The sequence below is a fragment of the Pistacia vera genome, unplaced genomic scaffold, assembly GCF_008641045.1.
Source record: "Pistacia vera cultivar Batoury unplaced genomic scaffold, PisVer_v2 Contig274, whole genome shotgun sequence".
Lineage (NCBI taxonomy): Eukaryota > Viridiplantae > Streptophyta > Magnoliopsida > Sapindales > Anacardiaceae > Pistacia > Pistacia vera.
The window spans coordinates 37,299-60,145 of NW_022196084.1; the positions used below are offsets into that span (position 1 = coordinate 37,299).

Sequence of the window (22,847 nt, forward strand, 5' to 3'; positions counted from 1 at the left end):
TTAATTCTATGGCGTTACTGCTACTGTATCATCTCACCTACTGTTGCTTCCTAATCCCTTAAGAAATTAGACATCTCTAAAATAATTCTAACCTAAAAGTTCCAGTTTTCTCCTAGATCAGGGGACCACCAAGGTACGGGACCACCTCGGGACCACCTAACACATGGCTGACCAACGTTACAGGCTGACCAAGTGCAACCTAGGATCAATTCTAGAGTTTTTCTAGATTAAAACCTTCTAGATTTACTAACCCTTAATTCAACCAAGAAATGAATAGGGCTACAAATGAACAGTAAAATGCTACTGCTTGAGAAGTCCAAGGTATTAAATTTTTCCAGCCTTATTTCATATTTTTGCAGCAAAAACTTTGCTTCTTGCAGGGAGACAAAATCCACTTTAGATCAATACGTGAAGTTAAATTCACAACAGCACATCATACTTGGGCCAAGCCATCTAGGACATATTGGGAAGATCCTCATCTGATATGGACTGTCCACTATCAGATAAATTGTCCGCAATCTCCTTCGTTTTCTTGAAGTAACTATTTATGCAAGTCCTTCTTATGAGTATTTTGCAACAAATTCTTAAGTGCAAAGCTCCAGCCTTAGAATCTATTTCAAACTCATTCTCTAGGACAAACCCTATTTCACTTGAAGATAACAAACCATATTCACTTGAATGATGAGTTTTGAGACATAGCCAAACATACTTTCTGAAATTGAGCTAACAGCCAACTAACCAAGAATTTATCAGTACTCAAACAACTAAGCTGGATTAATTTCCTCTGTAACTATATTTTCTTTGTCTATAGTTTCACCAACAATTCCAGAGTTATCTTTCTTGGTACAAATGAGTGGTGGAGGACAAGAAACTGTACCTATCAAGTGGTCTTCCAATGCATGAGCACCCTCGGTGAACAGAACTTGCGACCTCTAGAAACGATAGTTGTCAAGAGTGAGTTAGGGTTAATCACTTGTAGGCTGGATGAGAACACAGGCGAAGCAAAAATACTGAATGTGGAAGTTATTCAGCATCTTGTCGGTGTTAATGAACTTAGAAGGATCGAATTCAGCCATTACCTTTGTCAAAGCTCTGATACCATGTGAAATATGTAAGAACAGTAGAGAGGAAGAAAGAGTAGTAGAGAAAGACGAAGAAAATTTATGTGTTTTTTTCATTAATTAGTAAAGTTCTCAACACTGTACATTTTATAGTCAAAAGTGTTGAGAAGAAGAAACACGGTAGTAGCTTAGTGAGCTACTAAAGCAAAACACCAATACACAAAAAGTTGTCGTGTTGCTCTTCCTTAAACGTGTAGTTTTGTTTTATAGTCCAACACTTTACACATTCAATAACATAACAGTAGTATAAAACTTGTATTATAAGCGACCAAACCACTTAAAAAATCTTTGTTCTTTTTGTTTTGTATTATCCTTACACATTCATCATCCTATCATTTCATGCTGATCTATCTCATCTCTGTTTCATGATATATAATACTGTGGCTTTTTCCACGACAGTTGCACAATAATTGTTGTCATAACCGGGCTTCGTTCTCCAAAATCATCGGTGTACCACAACTTTGATCGTGATTGACACCTGTCTGTACTCGGTTGGTTCAGGTTTACGGTATCTCAATATCAGTCTCTAATGGAGTGATACCTTATTATATTACATCATTTTATCTCCGAGAATGGGTCATGCATAAATTTTACGGGCGTGGAATGAATAAATGTCCATGAGTGCATGTGGTAATTTCTGTTAATGGGCTGTTGGTAGGATTGCTATCCTTTATCTTGGTCAAACCATTGATTAATGCACAACTGTTGATTTACAATTAGCAAGGTCCATAGGCCAAACTGGAAGCCCAACAAGGAAGTCCGCGGGTCAGATAGCCTAATTAATGTAAGAAAGCGGTGTGTTATTCAAACTCCGTCTAAACTCTTTGTAAGCGAGTGGAAATTAGTGCAAGTAGTTTGTAAACGAGTCTTTACTATTTTGTGGTCAAAGGGAATAAATAGAGGGAGTCTTAGTAGAATTGATCTCATCGTAGCTTGGTTACAGTGATCAATACATAACCATTAATAACCCCTTTTTTTTTTTAAATTTATAAGTGCCATAAAAATGCTGATTTCAAAAGTTTATTTGTATCATAAATTGATAAAATAATACAGTCCAGTTCTGTTCTTTTGAGAAAATAATGCATCCACATCATCTCCTAATTCAGTATTTGTTTGGTTTTAGTTTGGAATTTACTTCTAAAGGAGCAAGGCTAGAAAGCCTTCGGTAACAATTAGGATCCAATCTATTATTATCCAGGCTCCATCCATATAGGCAAGGAAAATGCATGCACCAGCAAGATTAAAATTTATATTTATGTACCTGGAGTCTGGAGACTATCACAAAAACGAAGAAAGAACATTTGACTGTTGAATTTTTATCTTCAATGTATTGGACTTCAAGTGTTAGGATGGAGAGATTGTGACAAGTGAAGAGAAAAGGAAGATGAGAAAGGAGAAAGGAGAAAGGGCGCACAGCCAGAGAGAGAGAATTACTTTCCTTTTTTAGTTTTTTGAAAAATTCAAAAGATTTGAACCCTTGGATACGCTGAAGTAGTTAGTACAGTCCCGTTCTGGCTTGTTTCGATTCAATACCTTGTCGAATACGGTCTCAGGACATTTAAAGTATTTTGGTTTCTTTATTCTAAGTCTTCTCCTAAGTCTTGTTCCAGCTTCAATACATTTTCGTCTGTTTTTTCTATGTAAAAGTTAGGAAATTCACAGTAAATTATGTTTATTCTAAGTCTTCTCCTAAGTCTTGTGGAATGGTAGCTTATAGTTTCTCATTCCACTTCTGAAGACTGAAAGTGCTACTCTGCTGCAAAATAGTAGAAAACGTCTCTCAAACAGAACACCTACGGCATGGAGGAGAGGCTGCAGAATTCTGCCGCAGAAGGAGATGTGGAGGCATTATTTTCAATACTCAAGGAGGATCCACTTGTTTTGGAGCGTATTGATCAGATACCATTTGGGACCACTCCCTTACACACAGCCGCAGCCGAGGGAAATTTCCATTTCGCCAAGGAAATGGTAAACTTAAAACCATCCTTTGCTCGGAAGCGAGACCAACTCGGGCGTAGCCCCCTTCATTTGGCGTTGGAGGGGAGGCACCAGAAGTTGGTAACATGGTTCATTAAAATCGACAGAGAGCTCGTCCACGTCAAAGCAAAAGGATTGGTTACTCCTTTGCACTACGCGGCCGAAATAGACGATGAATTGAATTTAGCTGATTTTTTGTATGTTTCCCCTTCATCTATCAAAGATTTAACAGTTAAATGTGAAACTTCCGTCCATGTGGCCCTCAAAAACAGGAGTTTTAGAGCTTTTAAGGTATTGTTAGGATGGCTTCGGCACTTCGACAAAGAAGATATCCTAAGCTGGAAGGACGAAGATGGCAGCAACGCTTTGCATATTGCAACACTTACAAATCAACCTGAGGTAATAAAAAGCTCTTTGCCTTTTCAACTTCTTAACAAAAGTTCTTGACTTATCTCTATCTCCTCAATAATAAAGGTCGTGAAGCTGCTGATTAAACATATGGCGGTAAATGACAAGAACGGGCAAAGGAAGACAGCTTTGGACATCTTCTACGATCACTAGAATTCACCTGAATATGCAGAGGTTGGGAAAATTCTACTTCGTGCTAAAGCTAAAAGAGCTTGTCAATTTCATCGTAATCCCGATACTACAATTAACCGTGCAACTTCAATTAACTCTCTGTTAATCCTAAAACAACACTTGTCGATCACTTAAGTGGGGACTTATCTATAGTCGAAAAAATTCTGAAACACTTGAGGCTTGGTGACCAAATTCTAAACAAACTCCCTTTTGAAATCCGAAACGTAGCACTTGTGGTGGCGGTATTGATTGTGACGGCCACGTACCAAGCTGCTCTGAGCCCGCCTGGAGGATATTGGCAAGATGACAGCCATGGCCAATGTGGCCGTCCGCCGACAAACAACACTGTTATCAGTAACACCACAACCACCAACAATATTGACCAACATTGTGCTGGGCAAATGATTCTGGGCTCTCCATTTCACGCATTTTTCTTTCTGTTTCATTCGGTGGCCTTTTCTATTTCCGTGTGCAATATTATTATCCTCATAACTGGACTCCCCTTTTCCAGAAGCATTGCCCTGTCCACAACTTTGATCGTGTTTGCATATTTATCTGCAATGCTAGCAACCTCTCCGCCGGACGGCTATGTTGAATGGATTTTTTTCACTTGCTTAATGCTTGCATCTACATTGGTAGCATATTCTATTCCACTCCTTCTGCGTGCCCAAGAATGGCAGTTCATCCAGTACGGCCGGTGGAGGAAACTGCATCCGGGAAGCTTCCAACAACCGAAGATGCACGGGCGCAGCTACGTTGGGGCCTGGGGTACGGTGGCCAGTGCATCTTAGCTTAGTTTTAAGTATATTTAGGCCATACAAGGAGGAAGAGTGGTGACAAACTGGGGCCACTCATCATTTAATTGTAAGGTGATCTTGTATATGTAAATATTATTATTCCTAAATAATATATGAGAAGATAGTTTTAAGAGAAACAAAAAAAGCAAAAAGGAAATGATTTCGACATAGATCAGCTCTATTTCTTGGTTAAGACAACAATAAAATGACCATAAATTGTGAAAGATAACTTTGAAACTCCAATACAGTTAATTTTACCAAAACCCCATTATTATAAAAAATTTACTTTATATTAAAAAATAAAAATTATTATAAAATGATATTAGCTAACACTCATAAACTAGCTATTCTTAATTTTTATTTTTATCCAGACCACATTCCAAGGGAAGCGCCATATTAATAAGTGAATCACATATTCAAAATTTTGGAGTATATTTTGTCTCGCTGTTTTTATTTTTTCTTATCATGTTCTACAATACATTTTAAACATCTTTATTTTCATTTCCTGTTTGATATATATGTATATATCTGATGCTAAACTTGCATTGTATATTTAAGTATCTATCACATCATATATATGTGAACTTATATATACAAGTTTTCTGGTCTGGTATCTACAAAATATTTTTAAAGAATTTTCAAAATGACTTGAAAGATGCTTAAATATACAATGCAAGTTTAGCATCAGTCTCTAATGCTAGAGACCAGACACAATTTATTATTCAAACTTTTTCTTTTGGCCTTTGGTTCTAGGGCTGTAGCCGAGCCGAGCCTGGATTTTAGCCATCTTTATTCGCATTTCCTGTTTTGGTATTCTTATCCATACAGAAGAAGCAAAGCGTAGCGCCCTCTTTTTACTTTATCCACTTTTGCTTTTCTAATTTTATAATTTTTAAATTTAAAAAGATCTCAACTATTTATATTATATATATGCGGAGTCATTTTAAAGTCAGCACATTATGATATAAATTTGGTCGGAATCAGATATATTTGCTGTTAAATTAATTAAATAATATTTTATAACCTAGATCAATTATTGTATATGCAAGATCATGATAATTTTATATTAGACATTTTGAATAAAGAATAGTTGAGAATATTAAATTATATATATAGTTGATAAATTTATATATATAGTTATAGTTATAGTTATAGTTATAGTTATAGTTATCTTTTTTATAAGAAAAAGTTTATCAAAGCAAAAAGAGGAGTCTATGCTTTGCTTCTCTTGTATGGATAAGAAAAAAAAAATGAGAATAAAGCTCATTCTCGTACTATATTAAATTAGTCTTCTTACTTCCATAATCAGAATTGCAAAACAGGTGTCAATCAGCCACCTAAGAAAGTATGGATGAAAGGTTGCAGAGGCTGCAGAATTCTGCCTTTGAAGGAGATGTGGATGCATTATTTTCAATAGTTGCTGAGGATCCTCTTGTTTTGGAGCGTATTGATGAGATGTCATTTGTGACTACTCCCTCACACGCAGCTGTAAGCGGGGGAAAGATCCATTTCGTCAAGGAAATTCTAAACTTAAAGCCATCATTTGTCGGGAAGCGAGACCATCTTGGACGTGGCCTGCTTCATTTGGCTTTGGAGGGCAAGCAGCTGCAGCAAGAGCGTAGTCCCCGAGATTCGGGGTTGGTGGAGAAGTACCAGGAACTGGTAACATGGTTGATAAAAACTCACCCTGAGCTTATCCGAGTGAAGGCAAAGGGAATGGTTACTCCTTTGCACTACGCAGCTCAACTAAACGATGAAATCAATTTGGCTGATTTTTTGTATGTTTGTCCATCGTCTATTGAAGATTTGACAGTTAAATCTGAAACTGCTATCCATGTGGCCATCAAAAACTGGAGTTTTAAAGCTTTTAAAGTCTTGTTAGGATGGCTTCGACACTTCGACAGGGAAGAAATCCTAAAGTGCGAAGATGAAGAAGGAAACAATGCGTTGCATACTGCAATTTGTGAAAGTCACCCTGAGGTAACTAAGCACTCAAACATTCATTTGCCTTCTCATGCATTTTCATTACATAAGTTTCTAACATGTCCTTATCTTTTTTTTTTNACTCCAATTTGAGATAGTTATAAATAAGAATAAACTTCACATTGTAATAAGTTATAATTTTTCTAATTCCGTCTTAAGGAAAGTTGTCTTCTCATAGTAATAATTATCTGTATATTATCAAAAAGTATATGTTATGTAACATTAAAGGTTTAAAATGAAATAAAATATTTATCTAAAATTGTTTGAGATAATGATTTATATTTTAGATATGTTACCACATCTTTTACCTTGCTAGTATGTAATAACTTGATAATATGAATACTACCCAAAATATTTTTAGCTTCTCAAGCATGTTTAGAGTTTTATGACACGAAACTTTTTGTATTTCCGTACTATCATCCTTGGGATTATTTTCTTTATTTTCTTGTCTAATTGTAGCAATTATTTCTTCTTTGGTTAAAATATACATAATTTGTTGCTCATTTGGATGATCGATGAAGACATTAATATCCATTCGATTAGTGTAGTGAAATTGTCGAATTTGATCACTCAATTTTGCAATAACTCTTTTATTTTTCTTGTCGAATCTGATCACTCAATTTTGCAATGACTCTTTTATTTTCCTCGTCCACTTCGTTTGTAACTTACAATTTATCGAAATCGAGGGTCCTAATTTTGCAATGCTTAAAACCATTGGCAATTGTCTATGGCTTCATATCAATTGACCATGCATCAACTGCATTTATAGTTCCATCAATGACATTTATTTTTGCTGGTTCCAAGACACGGTCTTCTATCTATTTCAAAAGTATGCAATTGAAGCACTAAATTGAAATCCTAATACTAATAAAATATGAATTGAAATCTTAATATTGTACTGCTAAAACATGAATTAAAAAATAAGAAATCAAAACTATAATTTTTGCAATTACACCTCTATTAAATTATAATCTCTTTATAGTAATAAAATTAGTTAGTCCCACCATTATGACTACAAAGAGGTTTTACTGTATATATTTATAGTTATAATTATTTTTTTTATAAGAAAAAGTTTATGATAGTTATAGTTATAATTATTTTTTTTATAAGAAAAAGTTTATGAAAGTAAAAAGAGGAGTTTATGCTCTGCTTCATAGATAAGAAAAAAAAAAAAAAAGAACTGAGAATAAAGCTCATTCTCATACTATATTAAATTGGTCTTCTTGCTTCCATAATCAAAAGCAAAATCGTAAAACAGGTGTCAATCAGCCACCTAAGAAAGTATGGATGAAAGGTTGCAGAGGCTGCAGAATTCTGCCGTAGAAGGAGATGTGGATGCATTATTTTCAATAGTTGCGGAGGATCCTCTTGTTTTGGAGCGTATTGATGAGATGTCATTTGTGCCTAAAAGAGCTTCTCAACTCAATCTTCTTAACATTAAAACAATATTAAGTCACGAAATATTCCATTCTAAAATTTTATTTTCCCGCTACTTATGTATGGAACTAAACATTTTAGAAGTAATTATCAAAAGCACAGGGCTTGGAAACCTAATCATAAATAGGATTCCTCTTGAAGTCCAAAACGTGGTCCTTGTGGTGGCAATATTGATTGCCACGGCCACCTACCAAGCCGCACTCAGCCCCCCAGGAGGACTTTGGCAAGATGAAGGTGAGGTGGCAACAAACAACACTTCTGTTATCAATAACACATCAGCCATCTCATTCTCCAGCATTTTTCTAAATCCAAACATTTGGTACCGAGGGCGATCACAGCTGCATGCAGGGCATATGATTCAGGGGTCTCCAGCTCATTTCTTTTTCTTGATACTTAATACCCTGGCTTTTTCAACTTCAGTTACCACAATTATTGTTCTCATAAATGGACTTCCTTTCAGCAAAATCATTGGCTTATCCACAAACTTTGATCGTGTTTGCTTATTGTTCTGCCGTAATTGAAACTTGTCCATACCCGGTCGGCTCAGGTTCATGGTATGCGTTAAGTGGGTCAATAACTCTAATGGTATGGATGGCATATTTTTTTCCCTTGTTTTTATGTTTGCGAGAGTGGTTCTTCCATACACTTTACGCGCGGAGGCAACTTCGTCTCGGAAGCTTCGAAAAACCTAAGATGTGAACTCGATCAGCTGATAAATTTCCTTATCCTTGTTTTTGCTGTGCTGTACTTCTTGTTTGTGACTTTTTACCTGTTTTTTTACCTGCTTAGAATTTTACTAATAAATTCTAAATTTGCTTTTTTCTATATGCAATACCAACCTTTGTATTTTTTTGGTTTTAATGTTGAATTTATTTCTGAAGGAGCAGGGCTAGAAAGCCTTCTGTAACAATTAATTAGGATGCATCCACTATTATCCAGGCTCGATACATAGTTATAAAAATGCACAACCAAGATTAAAATGGAGAATATGACAAACATAAGAAAGAATATTTCAAAGGGCATTTTTTTTTTTTTTTCTCTCTTAACAAATTAAGTATGTGAGGCAAAGGTTCTAAGAAGTAACTTTCTACCCAAATTAATATTTGTAAAAACAAACAATTCCTCCAAGATAATAAGAAAAAACTTAAACAACAGGGTGGTAAGGTTTAATAATTTATGCCCTAAACCAGTACGAAACTAATAAAATAAAAATCCAATTTGCTTTAAAACCCACGATTACCAAATCAACATAAACATCTTTAAATATTGAGTAATGTCACATATACAAACTATCGATATAAACTAATTGCTACAAACTGATATGGTAATTCTACATGTTTGACATATAATCTCTTTTAAGTATTTAATTTATTTTTAAACTAAAATCATTAAATTATCTAAAAACATATCAATTTATATGAGAGTTTGTAAAAAAAAAAAAAAAAAAATTTGTACAGGAACTATTACCTTTAAATATTTGTTAAGGTTTTTCAATCTTCTGCTATGATTCAACGTGTGCAATGTCTATTGGCTAAAACAATGATAACTTTAGAATAATTTAGATGGTTGTCTCACAATAATACCATCAGCATAGATTATATAATTATATTATTCATTGTGTTTTCTTGCGTAAATAAACATAAATGATAATATGATATATTTTGCTCTTCAAGATGAGCAAGAAGTTGACAAAGTTAGAGATAAGGGTATAACTACTAGTTTTTAAAACTTATGGGGAGCAACGGTGATTAAAAATGCGATAGCATAATTTTGTAAATAATAGATTGCCTAATTGATATTTCACTATTTTTATTTATTTAATTTTTTCACTATTTTTATTTTTTTAGTGATATAGTCAACGAGTCAACTTGCCCCGTTTCATTTCAATTGAGTGACCGAGAACAAGATAGAAGAACAGAGACTTCAGATAAAATGGCGGAAGGAACCTGCCTCTGCTTGGCTCCTGCCTTTTCATTACCTCCGCGCATCAAAGTTAAAGCGGAGTTGAAAGAGATCAGAGTCTGCACCAACCGCACGTGCCGCAAACAGGGCTCCATGCAGACCTTCGAGACTCTCACGGCCCTGGCCCCGCCCCATGTGGCCGTCAACACGTGTGGGTGCTTGGGCCGTTGCGGGGCCGGGCCCAACCTCGTGGCTCTGCCCGGTGGAGTTATGGTCGGACACTGTGGGACGGCAGCTAAAGCTGCTCAAGTTACGATGGAGCTGTGTGGAATTAGGGGGTCTGGGGATAAGAGCTTGGAGGCGCTTGCGCTGAGGAAGAGAGCAGAGGGTGAGTTTGAGAAGGGTGATTTCGAAGAGGCTGAGAGATTGCTGTGTCAGGTATAGTTTTTATTGGGGGTGGATCAAAAAGTTTTAAAATTTCTTGTTTACATGTGTTTGCAGTAGTTTAATTTTCCATTGAATTTTATTGATACAAGGTCTGATTTAACTGTTGGTAGCTTATATAGATTGAGGTTTCGTTTCTGCATCTTAATTTTGCTGTGTTTATTAAGTGATGCAGGGTATAGATTTAAAACCATTTGGTGGTATCCATATTCTGTATAAAAACAGGTTTGTCAAAAGAAATTTCTTTATTCATGGAATTATAATATTTACTTTGCTTTATAAAAATCATTTTGAAACCCAGCATGTATACTTAGTCTTCACCGTATTTGACGCAGAAGGAGAATGCTTAAAACATTTCTCTATTTAAATTATATAATTGACAAATTTCAATCATTCTTACATGGACTGCTAGTTCCTGTAATTCCAACAGGAACAGAACTCTTGAATGGAATTGGCAGAATTCTAAACCAGAAAAGAGTCGTTGGTCATTAATGCAATCCATTCACAATAAATACTGCTGCATAGATTGACCGTCTAAGGCTTGCATCAGGGGAAAAAAAAACATTTGTTAATGATGTAGAAGGTTATAATGTACTAATGTCAATACTTTTTCTGATGATATAATTCATTCTAACAATCTTCCAGTAGGATTTATGTCAGAAAATGTATTTTATTTTCACAAACACAATTAGCTGTAAACCAGACTCCAACCCACTCTGTAGTTAAATGGGATCTGCTCTGATAGATTTACCAGACTTGTCTTCATTTCAGATCTCTGGTAAGATTGGCAATGGGCAAGTACTCAGGAGCTGTTGAAGATGCTAATGAAGCTTTGAAGTTAGCACCACAGTATATTGAGGTGACACAACTTTTTAAATCTTGGCATTTGGATCTTAAATTTAAAGAGAGTTTCAAGGAATCCAATATTTCAACTTCTGTTGTTATGATCCCTTTAAATGCAGCGCTATTTGCTATTATACATGTACAGATAGAAGATGGGTTAGTATTGAGAAATGCCATACCAGTTATAGTACACCAAATGTTAAACTAACAAATTCCAATTTCACAGGCTTACATTTGCCAAGGTGATATCTTTTTGGCTATGGACCAATATGATGCAGCTGAGAAGTCATATTCAACATGTCTGCAGATAGATCCTTCTATTCGTCGTTCCAAATCATTCAAGGTACCATTCGAACTTGTACTTCTTACTGATAGGTCTAGTTTCCATTGTCAACTTTCAGTTCTGTAGATAAAGTAAGTGTGTTGAACTATATTTTAAAATCCTTGCAAGGATGCTAAGATTGTTCTCTTTCTTTGCTAATTAGATTTTCAAGCAAAATCATAACATATTCTCAGGCTTTAGGCTGTAGCTCATGTGATCAAATGATGGTTTTGAGTATGGAAGATCTCATTTGATTCTCACCATTCATAATAAACAAAATATAATAAGTTGTAAAATCACTAGATGTAGTGCTCTCTTATTGAACTGCTACTGCAGAGTATGTCTGCAGACTTTCTTCTCATTCTTTCATTGTCTTATGGAACGAATTACATGTTTTACTCCTCTCTGTCTCTCTGATTTGCCTTGGAGTTTAATATTTTGTTTCGCTTTCTGTGCAGAGTCGGATTGTGAAACTGCAAGAAAAACTCAGTGCTGCAAATGTGCCTTAAATTACATAACATGAATGAAGTCACATACATCAATAATGATCAATGTTGTCAGAATACTTTTAAGATGTTTCTGTTCTTTCCAGGTTCTGTTCCCTCTCTCTTAAATTATATTTTTAGCCCTTTTCCAGATATGTTTCTATGCATATTATTCTATGTAGCAATTCTATTACTTTTTTAACATATTAATGGTCGTTCTAAAGGGTTTAAGGGTGGTCTGACTCCAAATAGTTAACACTGTTCTCATTTTTATGAATATTCAGGGATTGCAAAAATTCAGAATAACTTCAAGTTTTGTTTATAACATGAAGTGTAGGAGAGTTCAGGATTTTGTCACCAGTTGTACCTTTTTCTTTGGCTAGGTTATTAGTTTATGCATCTGTTCCTTGACAGGAGGGATTTTTTGAAGCAAAGATCAAACTTCCACTTCGTTTTTATTCTACTTTGATGGTAATCAAGATAGCATATTGTTTTATTCTGAAAGTAAGCTGGCACTGTTTTCCTTGTTACCTAAAGAACTACCTTGATGGCCAGCTTCTGACCATTTTCATAGTGATCAGCCACGCACAGATGTACCAAAATTTGTCAACTTCTGATAAAACCGGAGAGTCATGGCCATTAACAATTTTGTATATGGGTGTTTCATGCATTTTCTGTATGCAGTTGAGTTCACTTGCATTTCATTGTGTACGTCGTTAGTTTAATTTTCTCAGGATAAGAATGATAAATAGTTTACTTGGCTGCATTTAGCAAACAATTTTCCTGGTAAATTTTGCTTTCAAACAAAGACATTTATGTGTAGATCTAATGTATCATGTTGTTTTATGCAGACATATGCAAATCAATTTATACTTACCAAGAACATGGCCGACATGCAATTCTTTTTCCTCGACTCCAGTTGAAGGAGTTCGTGAAGGAAGTCCAGCCATCACTGTCACCAAAGATGTGAGTTGCTCCGCCTGCTTCAAGCATATTAAGAGATGTGGTGAGAGCAAGATAGAGTGTGATCTGAAGTACTGGTAAGCTCAAGAGAGCATTTTGTTTTGCCCCCTTATTGAAGATGTGATAATATTTAGAAAAGTTGATAGATATGAAAATGGTTTTTCTTCACAAAACCCTCATTAATACAAGTTAAGAGGCTCGCATTGTTCTGGTGTCCTGATTAGGCAATCATGTGAATTATGTTAGAATTCTGTTATTGTGAAAATCAGTTATCAGTCTGTATTATAACTTTTTATACAGTTCTTGTAGTTCTAATCCAACACATGTTGGCAACTTATGGAATGCATAATCGCTTAGGGGCACTCATTTATGAATCGAGAAAATTTTGTGTTTTTTGTAAATTCAGAAAACAGATCAAACATGTTCTTTGGAGAGAATTTCATGAGGGATTAAAATTATTCATAACTTATACAATTTCTCTCATGTGATCCCACTTTTTATGCTAGAACAAAATTCTTGATTACTCTACACGTCCTCTCCACAATCCCCTTCCATAAACAAACTTTAGGGATGATTTTGAGATGCTTGCAATGCAAAAAGTTAGTTCCTCCTTTTTGACTCTACCATACTTTGACTTGAATAGCCCTTTTATCCAAGGAATCTTCATGTATTAGTTGTACATTTATACTCTAAGCATTGAACTTATACAATTTATGAGATATTTTGTCATAAAATTGGCTTCAATATTACACAGCAGGTATCCCGTATCCCTTTGCTTCGAGGACATTAATAAGAAACAATCACATTCTTCACACTTGGGATAAATTTAGCATGATTCCAATTTTCTTGTAAAGTAGATAGAAAAATATGTTAATAGTTCTTCATCATTAGTAATATCAGTCTTCTAATAGAGTTGAAATTACAAGACAAGATAAAATCTTCATATATAACATATATTATTTATAGCCTAAAAGGTCTAGTTGGAGAAACTTTGGAGCAGCAGCAGCAATTCAAGTACAACTAGGATTGAGGCCACAACTGAACAAGTCCACATTTTTCACTTTTCCCCACCACTTTGACCCCTTCTTTTTACCATCCTCCTTCACACAATCACTTGTCCACAAAGCACTTTTTGACTTCTTCAACTTGAGCTTCTCACCACCAGACTGAAAACACCCTTTCAAAGTCACCACTTCATGACTCTTCACCTTGCCGCTTTTGCTTCTGCTCATCACCATCCCTTCTTGTTGTTGCTGCTGATGCTCACTCTTCACCAGCATTTTATAATACTCCTTGTTCCTCTTCTCCAACCCATAAATTTGCTCCTGAAGATCCTCAATCTTTTGACTCAAAATACAAACCCTATGATCCTCCCTCATTCTCAGCACAACCCGAGCGAGCTCACCGGCTTTTCTCTTCATGAACATCGCCTCTGCAGCCAAGCTTTTGTTCTCTTCCTCCAAAGAACCAACTCTGTACTCCAAATTCACATTCTCATTCATCAAAATAGCCCTCTCAGATTCCAGCAACTCAAGCAGCTTCTTCAACAACTCTATCTTCCTCTCTGATTCATTTCCCACTTGCTCCATTTCATTCACTTGGTTTTGCAGCATTTCATTCTCAACATTCTTCACTACAAGCTCGGCCACAATGTTGTCAATGTTAGTCCAGCTTTGCGCTGCTGGTTGTTGGTAAGAAATGGTGCTCTCTATGTCTGATTCATACTGATCTTCTTCATCCAAAGTGCTGAATTCAGAAGTGCTTTTTCGAGGTGGGTGTTTGAGTTTTGCGTTGAGCAAGATAATGTAGCCATTGTACAAATCTTTGAGAAGAGACAAAAGCTGAGGGCGTTTCTGATAATACCACTCAGCTCTTTCAGCAAAAGTTTCACCAGCTTTATCTTCTTCAGAAGCGCTTGCTGTCAGCAACTTTTTCATTCTTTCATCAACATCTGTCATAAACCATGAATAAAGACTTGCTTAGTTGCTTGAAATATTCAATCCAAGGAGAAAAGGGCGAAAATGCAAAGAATTTGAAAGTTGGAGGTGTAAGAAATTTTGGCTCTGGTAACTTAATTGACACTTATAAATACACACATGGACCATATTACTTGATTAGAAAGAATTCGAGTGCTCGACACGCGGATTAATTAGCGCGTGTGGAGGAGAAAAATTGTGGATGCAGATACAAACGAAAGGTCGCTGTTAAGAAATCAGATATTATTCACTGCAACAAGCAATGACCGAAGAGTGAGGAGGGAATCCACAGTACCTAACTACTTCAAATTTTAAACACAACCATTACTACTGTGCCGGTAACGTTACCCCCCTCAACTCAATTATTAATAACATTAACCCATGTCCCATTATATACAACCAACTAAATTTCATTTAACCATAAATATCATGCATGAAATGATAATATTTTACGTTAAATAACATGTTATTGAGCTAAACACCAAACATTCCTATATAACAAGAGGACATAAAATAATTAAAAATAATATATAAAAACAAAAAAGTGCTAAATAATACTTGAAAAAGTTTAGAGCTAAATTGTACCAACTAGGGCTGGAAGAAGCCAGGAAGGATTTGTGGTGAAAGAGTTTCTCGGAGGAAGAGCCTGATTTGATGTGGCTTTTTCCATCGTCTGATCGCCCTCCGACATCACGGACCTACCGTATTAAATTAGATATCGGAATCAGCAGATAATAATGCATCGTATTTAACATAGTAAGAGTACAAGCAAAGATGAATGGAAGCAAACACTGCAGTGCAGGATATGTGCCGAAGAAGAAGAGACACCATATCAAATAATTACTGCGCAGATCTCGAGAAATAATCAATTATTTGATATCAAATCAAGCGTATTTAAAGCTCCATAACTATCAAAAACATATCTTTTATGGTTTTGTGTTATGAAATTAAAAAAAAAAAAATTACACAATATCGACATTAATGGCGCATGCCCTTACCAATCCCCATGCATTAATTTTTTGACCCTTTTTTTCACTTTTGTTCATTCTTTCAACTAAAAATATTTCAAAATGCTGACGTTCTAACTAGTAAAATAACCCGTTTGGTAGGCGAGAAAACGCAGGAAAGTTTCTTCAACCGTATAAACCAGGTTCAACAAAAAAAAAAAAAAAAACTGAAACTTAGAGATTATAAAGAACCCATTGCTCTGAAATATTTGCAGTTTCTTTATACAAAACCAGGAAAAATGAAAAAAGTTAAAAGGTTTACCTACGAGTGACTTTGTTCGTAGATGAATGGAAGAACCCTGGGGGGGTGGGGTGGGGGGGGAGGAGGGGGAGAGATGATTGAAGAGAAAAGAAAGACGGGTTTGTTAGAGTTGCAAAGACGAAGGAGGGAAGAATTTGAAAGAGAGTTTGAGTAGAATTTGGAGAGTGGTGAGTTTGAAATAAGTTTTTGGAAGAAAATGGAGTTTATTTGGAAAGAAAGAGGAGACGTCTGCAAAAATTAAGGCAAAATAGTTTTTGAGATTGACGGGTCAGACTGTGACACGTGGTGTGTCAGTGAATTTCTGATAACGTGTTTTCATTTCAAATCTTGGTAAATTCTGGGTATGCTCATGTTTTGACTTTTGAGTCATTTAATTTTAAAATACCTTTATACCCCTAATCTTATCTTGGATAAATGGGATAATTTTATCAAACCCCATGTTAATCGCCTAATCACTCAAACCCCCACACATAAAGGAAATGCGACCTCAGCTCCCATTTTGTTAGATTCTGTTAAAAAAAATATGTTGAGTGCAAAATGACAACTTTGCCACTATTCAAACTATTGTAAATTTCAAGAGATAATTACATATACCCCGTGTTGATTGTTTAATAACAATTAACCCTCGTACATATGATAAATGCGACCGTAACCGCTATTCTGTTAAAATTTCAAATTTAAAACAACCTCAAAAGAGAAATTACTCATTCTTATCTTACATTAAAAACCTTACGTCAGAATTCATCACCCAAATTCAAAATCAAATCTAACATCCAAAAACAATCAATAATCTCACCAATTCAACCTCTAAATTTAACAACAATCTCATGAATTTAATCTCCATAAGAATATATTAATTGTATAAACAATTTAAAACCCTAATTCTATTAAATCTAAAGCTGCCAGGGAGAGAAGAGGGAGAAAAGAAAGGTAAGAGAGGAGAAAGAACAAAAGAAGGAAAAGAAGAAGAGGAGGTGAAAGGAAGGAAAAGAAGAGCAAGAAGAAGTGGAGATGAGAGGAAGAAGAGAGCTGAAAAGAAAGAAAAAAAAATATGAGGGGGAAAAGATAATTTCACTTATGAGGCGTTTGGTTGCGGGTTATATAGGATTATTGATGTCATGTTATCTTATAATACTGTTGTCAAGTAATATAAGATTATAGTAATCTTCTAATATATTGTTAGTAATATTGGAAGTAATCGGATAATCTAAAATTTTATTAGGTATTGTAAAATTACTTAATTATCTTATTTTTATTACAATTTTATCTTTTATTAATAAAAATTTTAGGCAATAATGTCCTTATTTTAAAATCAATTTACATTAGTCTAGCTTTTACAATTTTACCCTTATTTAATTAAGTTTTTGAACAAAATTACCCTTGAATTCAAAACAAATTGCAAACCACCACTGCCACCCACCACCATTGCCGGTAGTTGGCTAATCACCGCCGCCAAAAGTCATCGAGAGTCCCTAAGAGTCATCGAAGGCTCCGATATAGCCGTTTTTTGCCATATTGATGGCTGAAAACAGCCATATCGAAGTAGATCTTGCTGGAAATGGCCAGAATAATCTAGCCATTTGCGGGTAGATCTTTGGCCATATTGGCACACTGTAATAACTACTTCTTACTCAAATACTCATAAAAATATGCATAATAAAATACATATATAATAACATAAGTAGTTGGGCTCAAATTTTTCTTTTATAAAACATATACATTCTTTATACAAAATTAGTATCATAAACAAAAACTATCAAAAACTATGTAGACAGTGTAGCCATTCCTCCTTGCGTGTTGACGTCCATCCGACCGTGTCCTCACTTAAATCCTGCAAAAACATAGAAAGGCAATGGGGTGAGCACAAATAATGCTCAGTAAGTAAACCCTCTAGTCATCTATCCCCGTAACTCTCTCTCTCTAAGTCTTTCCTTACAACTCTTATTTACTCTCTCTTTTATACTTCTCTCTGTTTTCTCCTTCTGTTTCTCTCTCTCTGTTTTCTCTTTCTTAGAACTCTTTTCTACTAACTCTCTTTAGTAAGTCACGGCCCCATCTTACCGGGGGCAAGGCCGGGACTCGCTCCTGCTCTTTGTGACTTCTACTTGTTCTTAGCCGATCGGACTCGGTTATGGATGGATTCGGAACCCTTGGCCATGTGAGTATATAATCTCTCTCTCGGGTACTCTCGGGTATAGCCCTCATCCGCATGCACTCTCACGGGCTACACCGCTTCTCTCTCTCATACTTATGCCGCTCTCTCATACTTATGCCGCTCTCTCAATGCGGCGTACATGCGGGAATACTCTACCCATTACTTACGAGTTCCCCATCGCACAACCTAATCTATTCTCTTTTTCTCTCTTTTCTCTTAATAAAGTTCACACTCAAAGTTCTCTACTCTTTTTCTACTCTTTCTCTAATGCATAATTAATGTATATGGATGATTCATGCTCATTAATGCACTCATGAAATGCACATATGCAATGTTGCATCAAGATAATCATTCTACACAGGCCACACTCAAGAAGGCATAACTTGAGTTATACATATCGGATTACTATGATTTTGGTCTCGTTTTAAAGCTTAGAGACAGGGCTACAACTTTTATGTTTTTCTCTCAACCCAATTCAATCTATAAGATTCTCAAAAATCACTCAGAAGGTCACAGCTAGGACAGGGTAGTTTTCACTTAGGCATTTTATCAAACATAATGCATGCATGCTTTAATTCTACTTTTGATAAATCTCTACTTCTTTCTTTAACCATCCATTCATGGAGCAAAACTCCTCCACAATAAATCTAAACATCAGGGCCGGCTTAAGGGGTAGGCAGGTGAGGCACTTGCCTAGGGCCCCCAAAAAATGGGGCCAAATTTTTTATAATTTTTTTTTTTTTTTTAATATCTTTCAAAATGAAAGTGGTTCATAATTTCTTATTAAGCCAAGGGGCCCCTCCCCCCAAAAAAAAAAAGCCAAAAAAAGTCCAAATTTATTATAAACTTTTTACATATATTTCCACCCAAAGTTTGATAAAATAGTAAGTTTGTACCTCTAGTTTCATATATTCTAATTTATACACCTAAATTAACACATTGAATATCTTTTAACAATGAAAGGCTAAAATAGTCATTTACATATCTCAAATTACTCATCCCTAATTCAATCCCAAAATTTGACATTCAAATAAATCATCTTTAGCCCTCTCCTGCCACTAGTGGTTTGGAGTTGATTTCGGTCGATTTTCTTACCAAAATCGATCGAAATCATCATTTTATCATTTCCCAACCTTGATAGCCCTTGATTTGGCTGATTTTTGATGAATCTCGCAACCCAACTCCACCACACGACAGCCATTTCCAGCCTTTTCGACATGTACCCAACATTATTGGCCTTTCCCGACACCACCATCTTCCTCCCCTTAGCCCTCTCACCAAAACCCCTATCATACCTCATCCGTTTACTCTGCGAATCGCCAGCCACTGATACCTTTTGGGCCGTGACTTCTCAAGTCTTTTCTTATCAATCTTGGCATTGGAAATCACCCATTTCACCACCCATCACTTCTCCAACATTTACTCTCCAAAACCCCCCACCAACCTAACCTTGTTAGCCTGTCGATTGCTATCCACCTCTGTTAGTGATTTTTCATCTCAAAAGGCAAAAAAAAAGAAAAAATAAAAAAATAAAATAAAATTAATATATGCTTATATTATTAGAGGCCCCAAAGTAACTCCTGTCTAGCGTCACAAATGTTGTAGAGACGGCCTTGTAAACATGGCCAAGAAAACACTTCAAAAATTCTACTTAAATTCTTTCTAAATGTAACCAAACTTCACTTGGTTACCACAACTTGATTTCTACTTCTCATAGCTCAAATCTTCTCATCAAAAGCCATCAACTCATCAATAATATCATTCTCAACAATCAATCTCAAGTTCATAAATGTGAGCATACATATCAATCATTTGATTGCTTGAACCTTATGGGTAAATGGCTTCTCTAGCACTTCTCCTTCCCTTTTGTATCTTGTATTCTATCTACAACTTTAAACAATAACAACATAAGACTTTAACAAATTATCAGCAAATTCTTATTTAAAGCAAGAATCCTTACCTTAGGATGCTTTAGATTAAATCTCTACTAAAAACTACCCCAAAAATCCTTAGAAATTCTTGGAAGATTGAGTGGAGGATTGAGAGAAATTAGGGAATGAGAATGGCGGTGGAGATGGTGAAGAATGAATGGCTTTCAACACTTAAAACCCTTTTTAGCTCAACTTACATACAATCATTCCCATTTTGCCCTTGCTCTTTCTTGAAAATTTCATCTATGTCCCTTAATCAATTACAATAATGCCCTCATTTTTATTACATTCTCCATGAAATTCTATCTCTTTTCACTACCCAATTTTTCAACTAATTTTGAGTGAAAAGACAATTTTACCCCTAATGAAAGTTTAAGGGATTTTCTTCACATTTTTCTCAAAAAGACTTTAACAAAATTCAACTAAGGGCCAACCAACAAAAAACAACAACATGCAAGCTCAAATGAGAACAAATCAGTAACCATTCAAGCAATGCAACAATAATTTAACTACATACCTCAAGTGGGGCATTACACACACGGCCATTTCTAACCTTCCATGCACCGTTAGGTTGCCAGCTGGAGGCGGCTGGCGGTGGTTACCGATGACAGACAGTGGTTGGGTTGGTGGGGTTGATTTTCCAAACTTTTTATTATATGGTTGTTTTTGCTAAGTTTTTAAATGTAGGGGGGTTATATGAATAATCTAAAATATTAAATAATAATATTTAATTTGAGGACAATTTAGTCATTTAAATAACATCCCCACAAATTTATTCCTTTCAATCAGACATATTAATATAACATACCTACAAATTTATTCAAACCAACCAAACACATTTCTCTAAGGGGCGTTTGGTTCGCGGTAATGTCAGATTATTGGGGTAATGTCATCTTATATTACTTGATTACCACGTTTGGTTGTCAAGTAATATAAGATTCCGGTAATCTTCAAATACCAATAATAGTTACTATTGGTAATATTGGAGGTAATCTAATTACCTCAATTTTCTTAGGTATTCTGAGATTACTAGGGTTATCTTTTTTTCTTATAATTTTATCCCTTATTAATGAAAATTTTGGACAATAATGCCCTCATTTTAAAATAAATTTACATTAATATCTAATTTCAATTTTACCCTTGTTTAACTAAAATTTTAGACAATAATGTTCTTATATTTAAAACAATTTACAGACCACCACAGCCACCCACCTCCACCGTTGATAGCGGCCAAGCACCACGGACAGCCGTCGAAAACTCGTCAGAGTCCCTAAAAAAGAATGAGTTTTGGTGGGAGGCTCTGGGAGGCTTCAATATGACCGTTTTCGGCCATATTGATGGCCGAAAACGACCATATTATGCTAGATCTAGCCGTTAATGGCCAAATCTGTGACCATTATCGGCCAGATCTATTCTGGCCTAAATAGATCTGGCCGATAATGGCCAGAGATCTGGCCATTAACGACTAGATTTGGCTTGATATGGCCGTTTTCGGCCATCAATATGGGAAATTATAAAAATGTTATCAAACAATAATTCTGTTAATCATAAGAAAATAAAATTATAAAAAATGGAAAATTTTCAAATAGGTAACTAATAATAACCAGTGTTATTATCAGATTTTACCAGATCTTACTACTTCGATCAAATTTTAGGGATGAAAATGACGAGTTAAAATGTTGAAATTGTGGAGCAGTCAAATTGATGATTTGGCATACACCATTTATTTTGGACAGCCCATATGATAAAGACGGCTTAAATTTATTGTTGATGGGAAATTCGCTATAAAAGCGTAGTTCTAGTAGTAAAGGGGGAAAAATTGTATGGGCTACATATTAGCGGCCTAATTATTAAGGCCCATATGAGGTTGTTTTATGAATTCGATCAAATTCAAGATTTAAAAGACCAAACCACCCTCATAAAGGGTTTCGGAAATTTTAAGTTATCTTTGAAAAAAAGAAAAAGAAAAGGTGTTATGTACAAATAAACAAGAAGAATGTTACATGTACAAACTAAATTTATAAATTATTCCTTATAAACTGATATAACCATCTTGCATATTTAATAAATCATCATCTTTAGTTTATTAAATTTATTCCTAATTTAAAATCATCAAATCACATTAAAACACGTAAATTTGTGTGTGTAAAATGAAACAATGTTAAAAACCCAAATTATTGAAGATATATGTATTTATTTTAAAATTAATGATAATTAATTAATTTATGATTACCTAGATAAGACCACACGACATCCACGTGACACGATGCTATTTCTAAATGCATAGGCCCTGCACCAAGACCTGTGGAGCGGACCCCATTGTGTTCAAGCCTGAGGGATTCCAAGGGGATCAGTGAAGGTGATAAAGTAGGGTGGAGATTTGTCCCATTTGGTTCAGGTAGAAGGTAATGTCCTGGGGCAGGCTTGGCCTTGAGAGTCATGGCATTGTCAGTTGGGACCTTGATTCAATGCTTTGAATGGGAAGAGGCCGAGGAAATGAAAGCCGACGTGATTGGGAAACTAATATGAACAAGCAAGAGGAAAGGTCAATTAAGATCAAAATTTAAAGCTCGTAAAACAATCCTGGAGACTCTTGCTAAAGTTGTCAGTAATAATATAGAAAATAGTGAAATATCCAAGTCTAGATTCATTCTGTTTTTTCT

The 22,847-nt window shown here is 35.3% G+C and overlaps 4 protein-coding genes across 4 annotated transcripts; 3 read left to right on the forward strand and 1 right to left on the reverse strand.

The window, feature by feature from the left end:
- The first annotated feature begins 2,866 nt into the window (after positions 1-2,866).
- LOC116133738 (ankyrin repeat-containing protein BDA1-like) lies at positions 2,867-4,526 on the forward strand. Its single transcript, XM_031419428.1, has 2 exons — positions 2,867-3,497; positions 3,573-4,526. Exons 1-2 carry the CDS (start codon positions 2,922-2,924, stop codon positions 3,657-3,659), a joined length of 663 nt encoding a protein of 220 aa, XP_031275288.1. The 5' UTR covers positions 2,867-2,921; the 3' UTR covers positions 3,660-4,526.
- Positions 4,527-5,821: 1,295 nt separating this feature from the next.
- LOC116133742 (ankyrin repeat-containing protein BDA1-like) lies at positions 5,822-6,691 on the forward strand. The gene is made up of 2 exons (XM_031419432.1): positions 5,822-6,454; positions 6,686-6,691. Exons 1-2 carry the CDS (start codon positions 5,822-5,824, stop codon positions 6,689-6,691), a joined length of 639 nt encoding a protein of 212 aa, XP_031275292.1.
- Positions 6,692-9,781: 3,090 nt separating this feature from the next.
- On the forward strand, positions 9,782-13,295 carry LOC116133773 (tetratricopeptide repeat protein 1). Its single transcript, XM_031419462.1, has 6 exons — positions 9,782-10,234; positions 10,416-10,465; positions 11,012-11,099; positions 11,310-11,426; positions 11,864-11,997; positions 12,742-13,295. The coding sequence occupies exons 1-5, from the start codon at positions 9,827-9,829 to the stop codon at positions 11,912-11,914; spliced, it is 714 nt and encodes a 237-aa protein (XP_031275322.1). The 5' UTR covers positions 9,782-9,826; the 3' UTR covers positions 11,915-11,997; positions 12,742-13,295.
- Positions 13,296-13,758: 463 nt separating this feature from the next.
- On the reverse strand, positions 13,759-16,138 carry LOC116133772 (kinase-interacting family protein). The gene is made up of 3 exons (XM_031419461.1): positions 16,099-16,138; positions 15,415-15,527; positions 13,759-14,804 (listed from the first exon to the last, which is right to left on the reverse strand). Exons 2-3 carry the CDS (start codon positions 15,518-15,520, stop codon positions 13,864-13,866), a joined length of 1,047 nt encoding a protein of 348 aa, XP_031275321.1. The 5' UTR covers positions 15,521-15,527; positions 16,099-16,138; the 3' UTR covers positions 13,759-13,863.
- Positions 16,139-22,847: the final 6,709 nt, after the last annotated feature.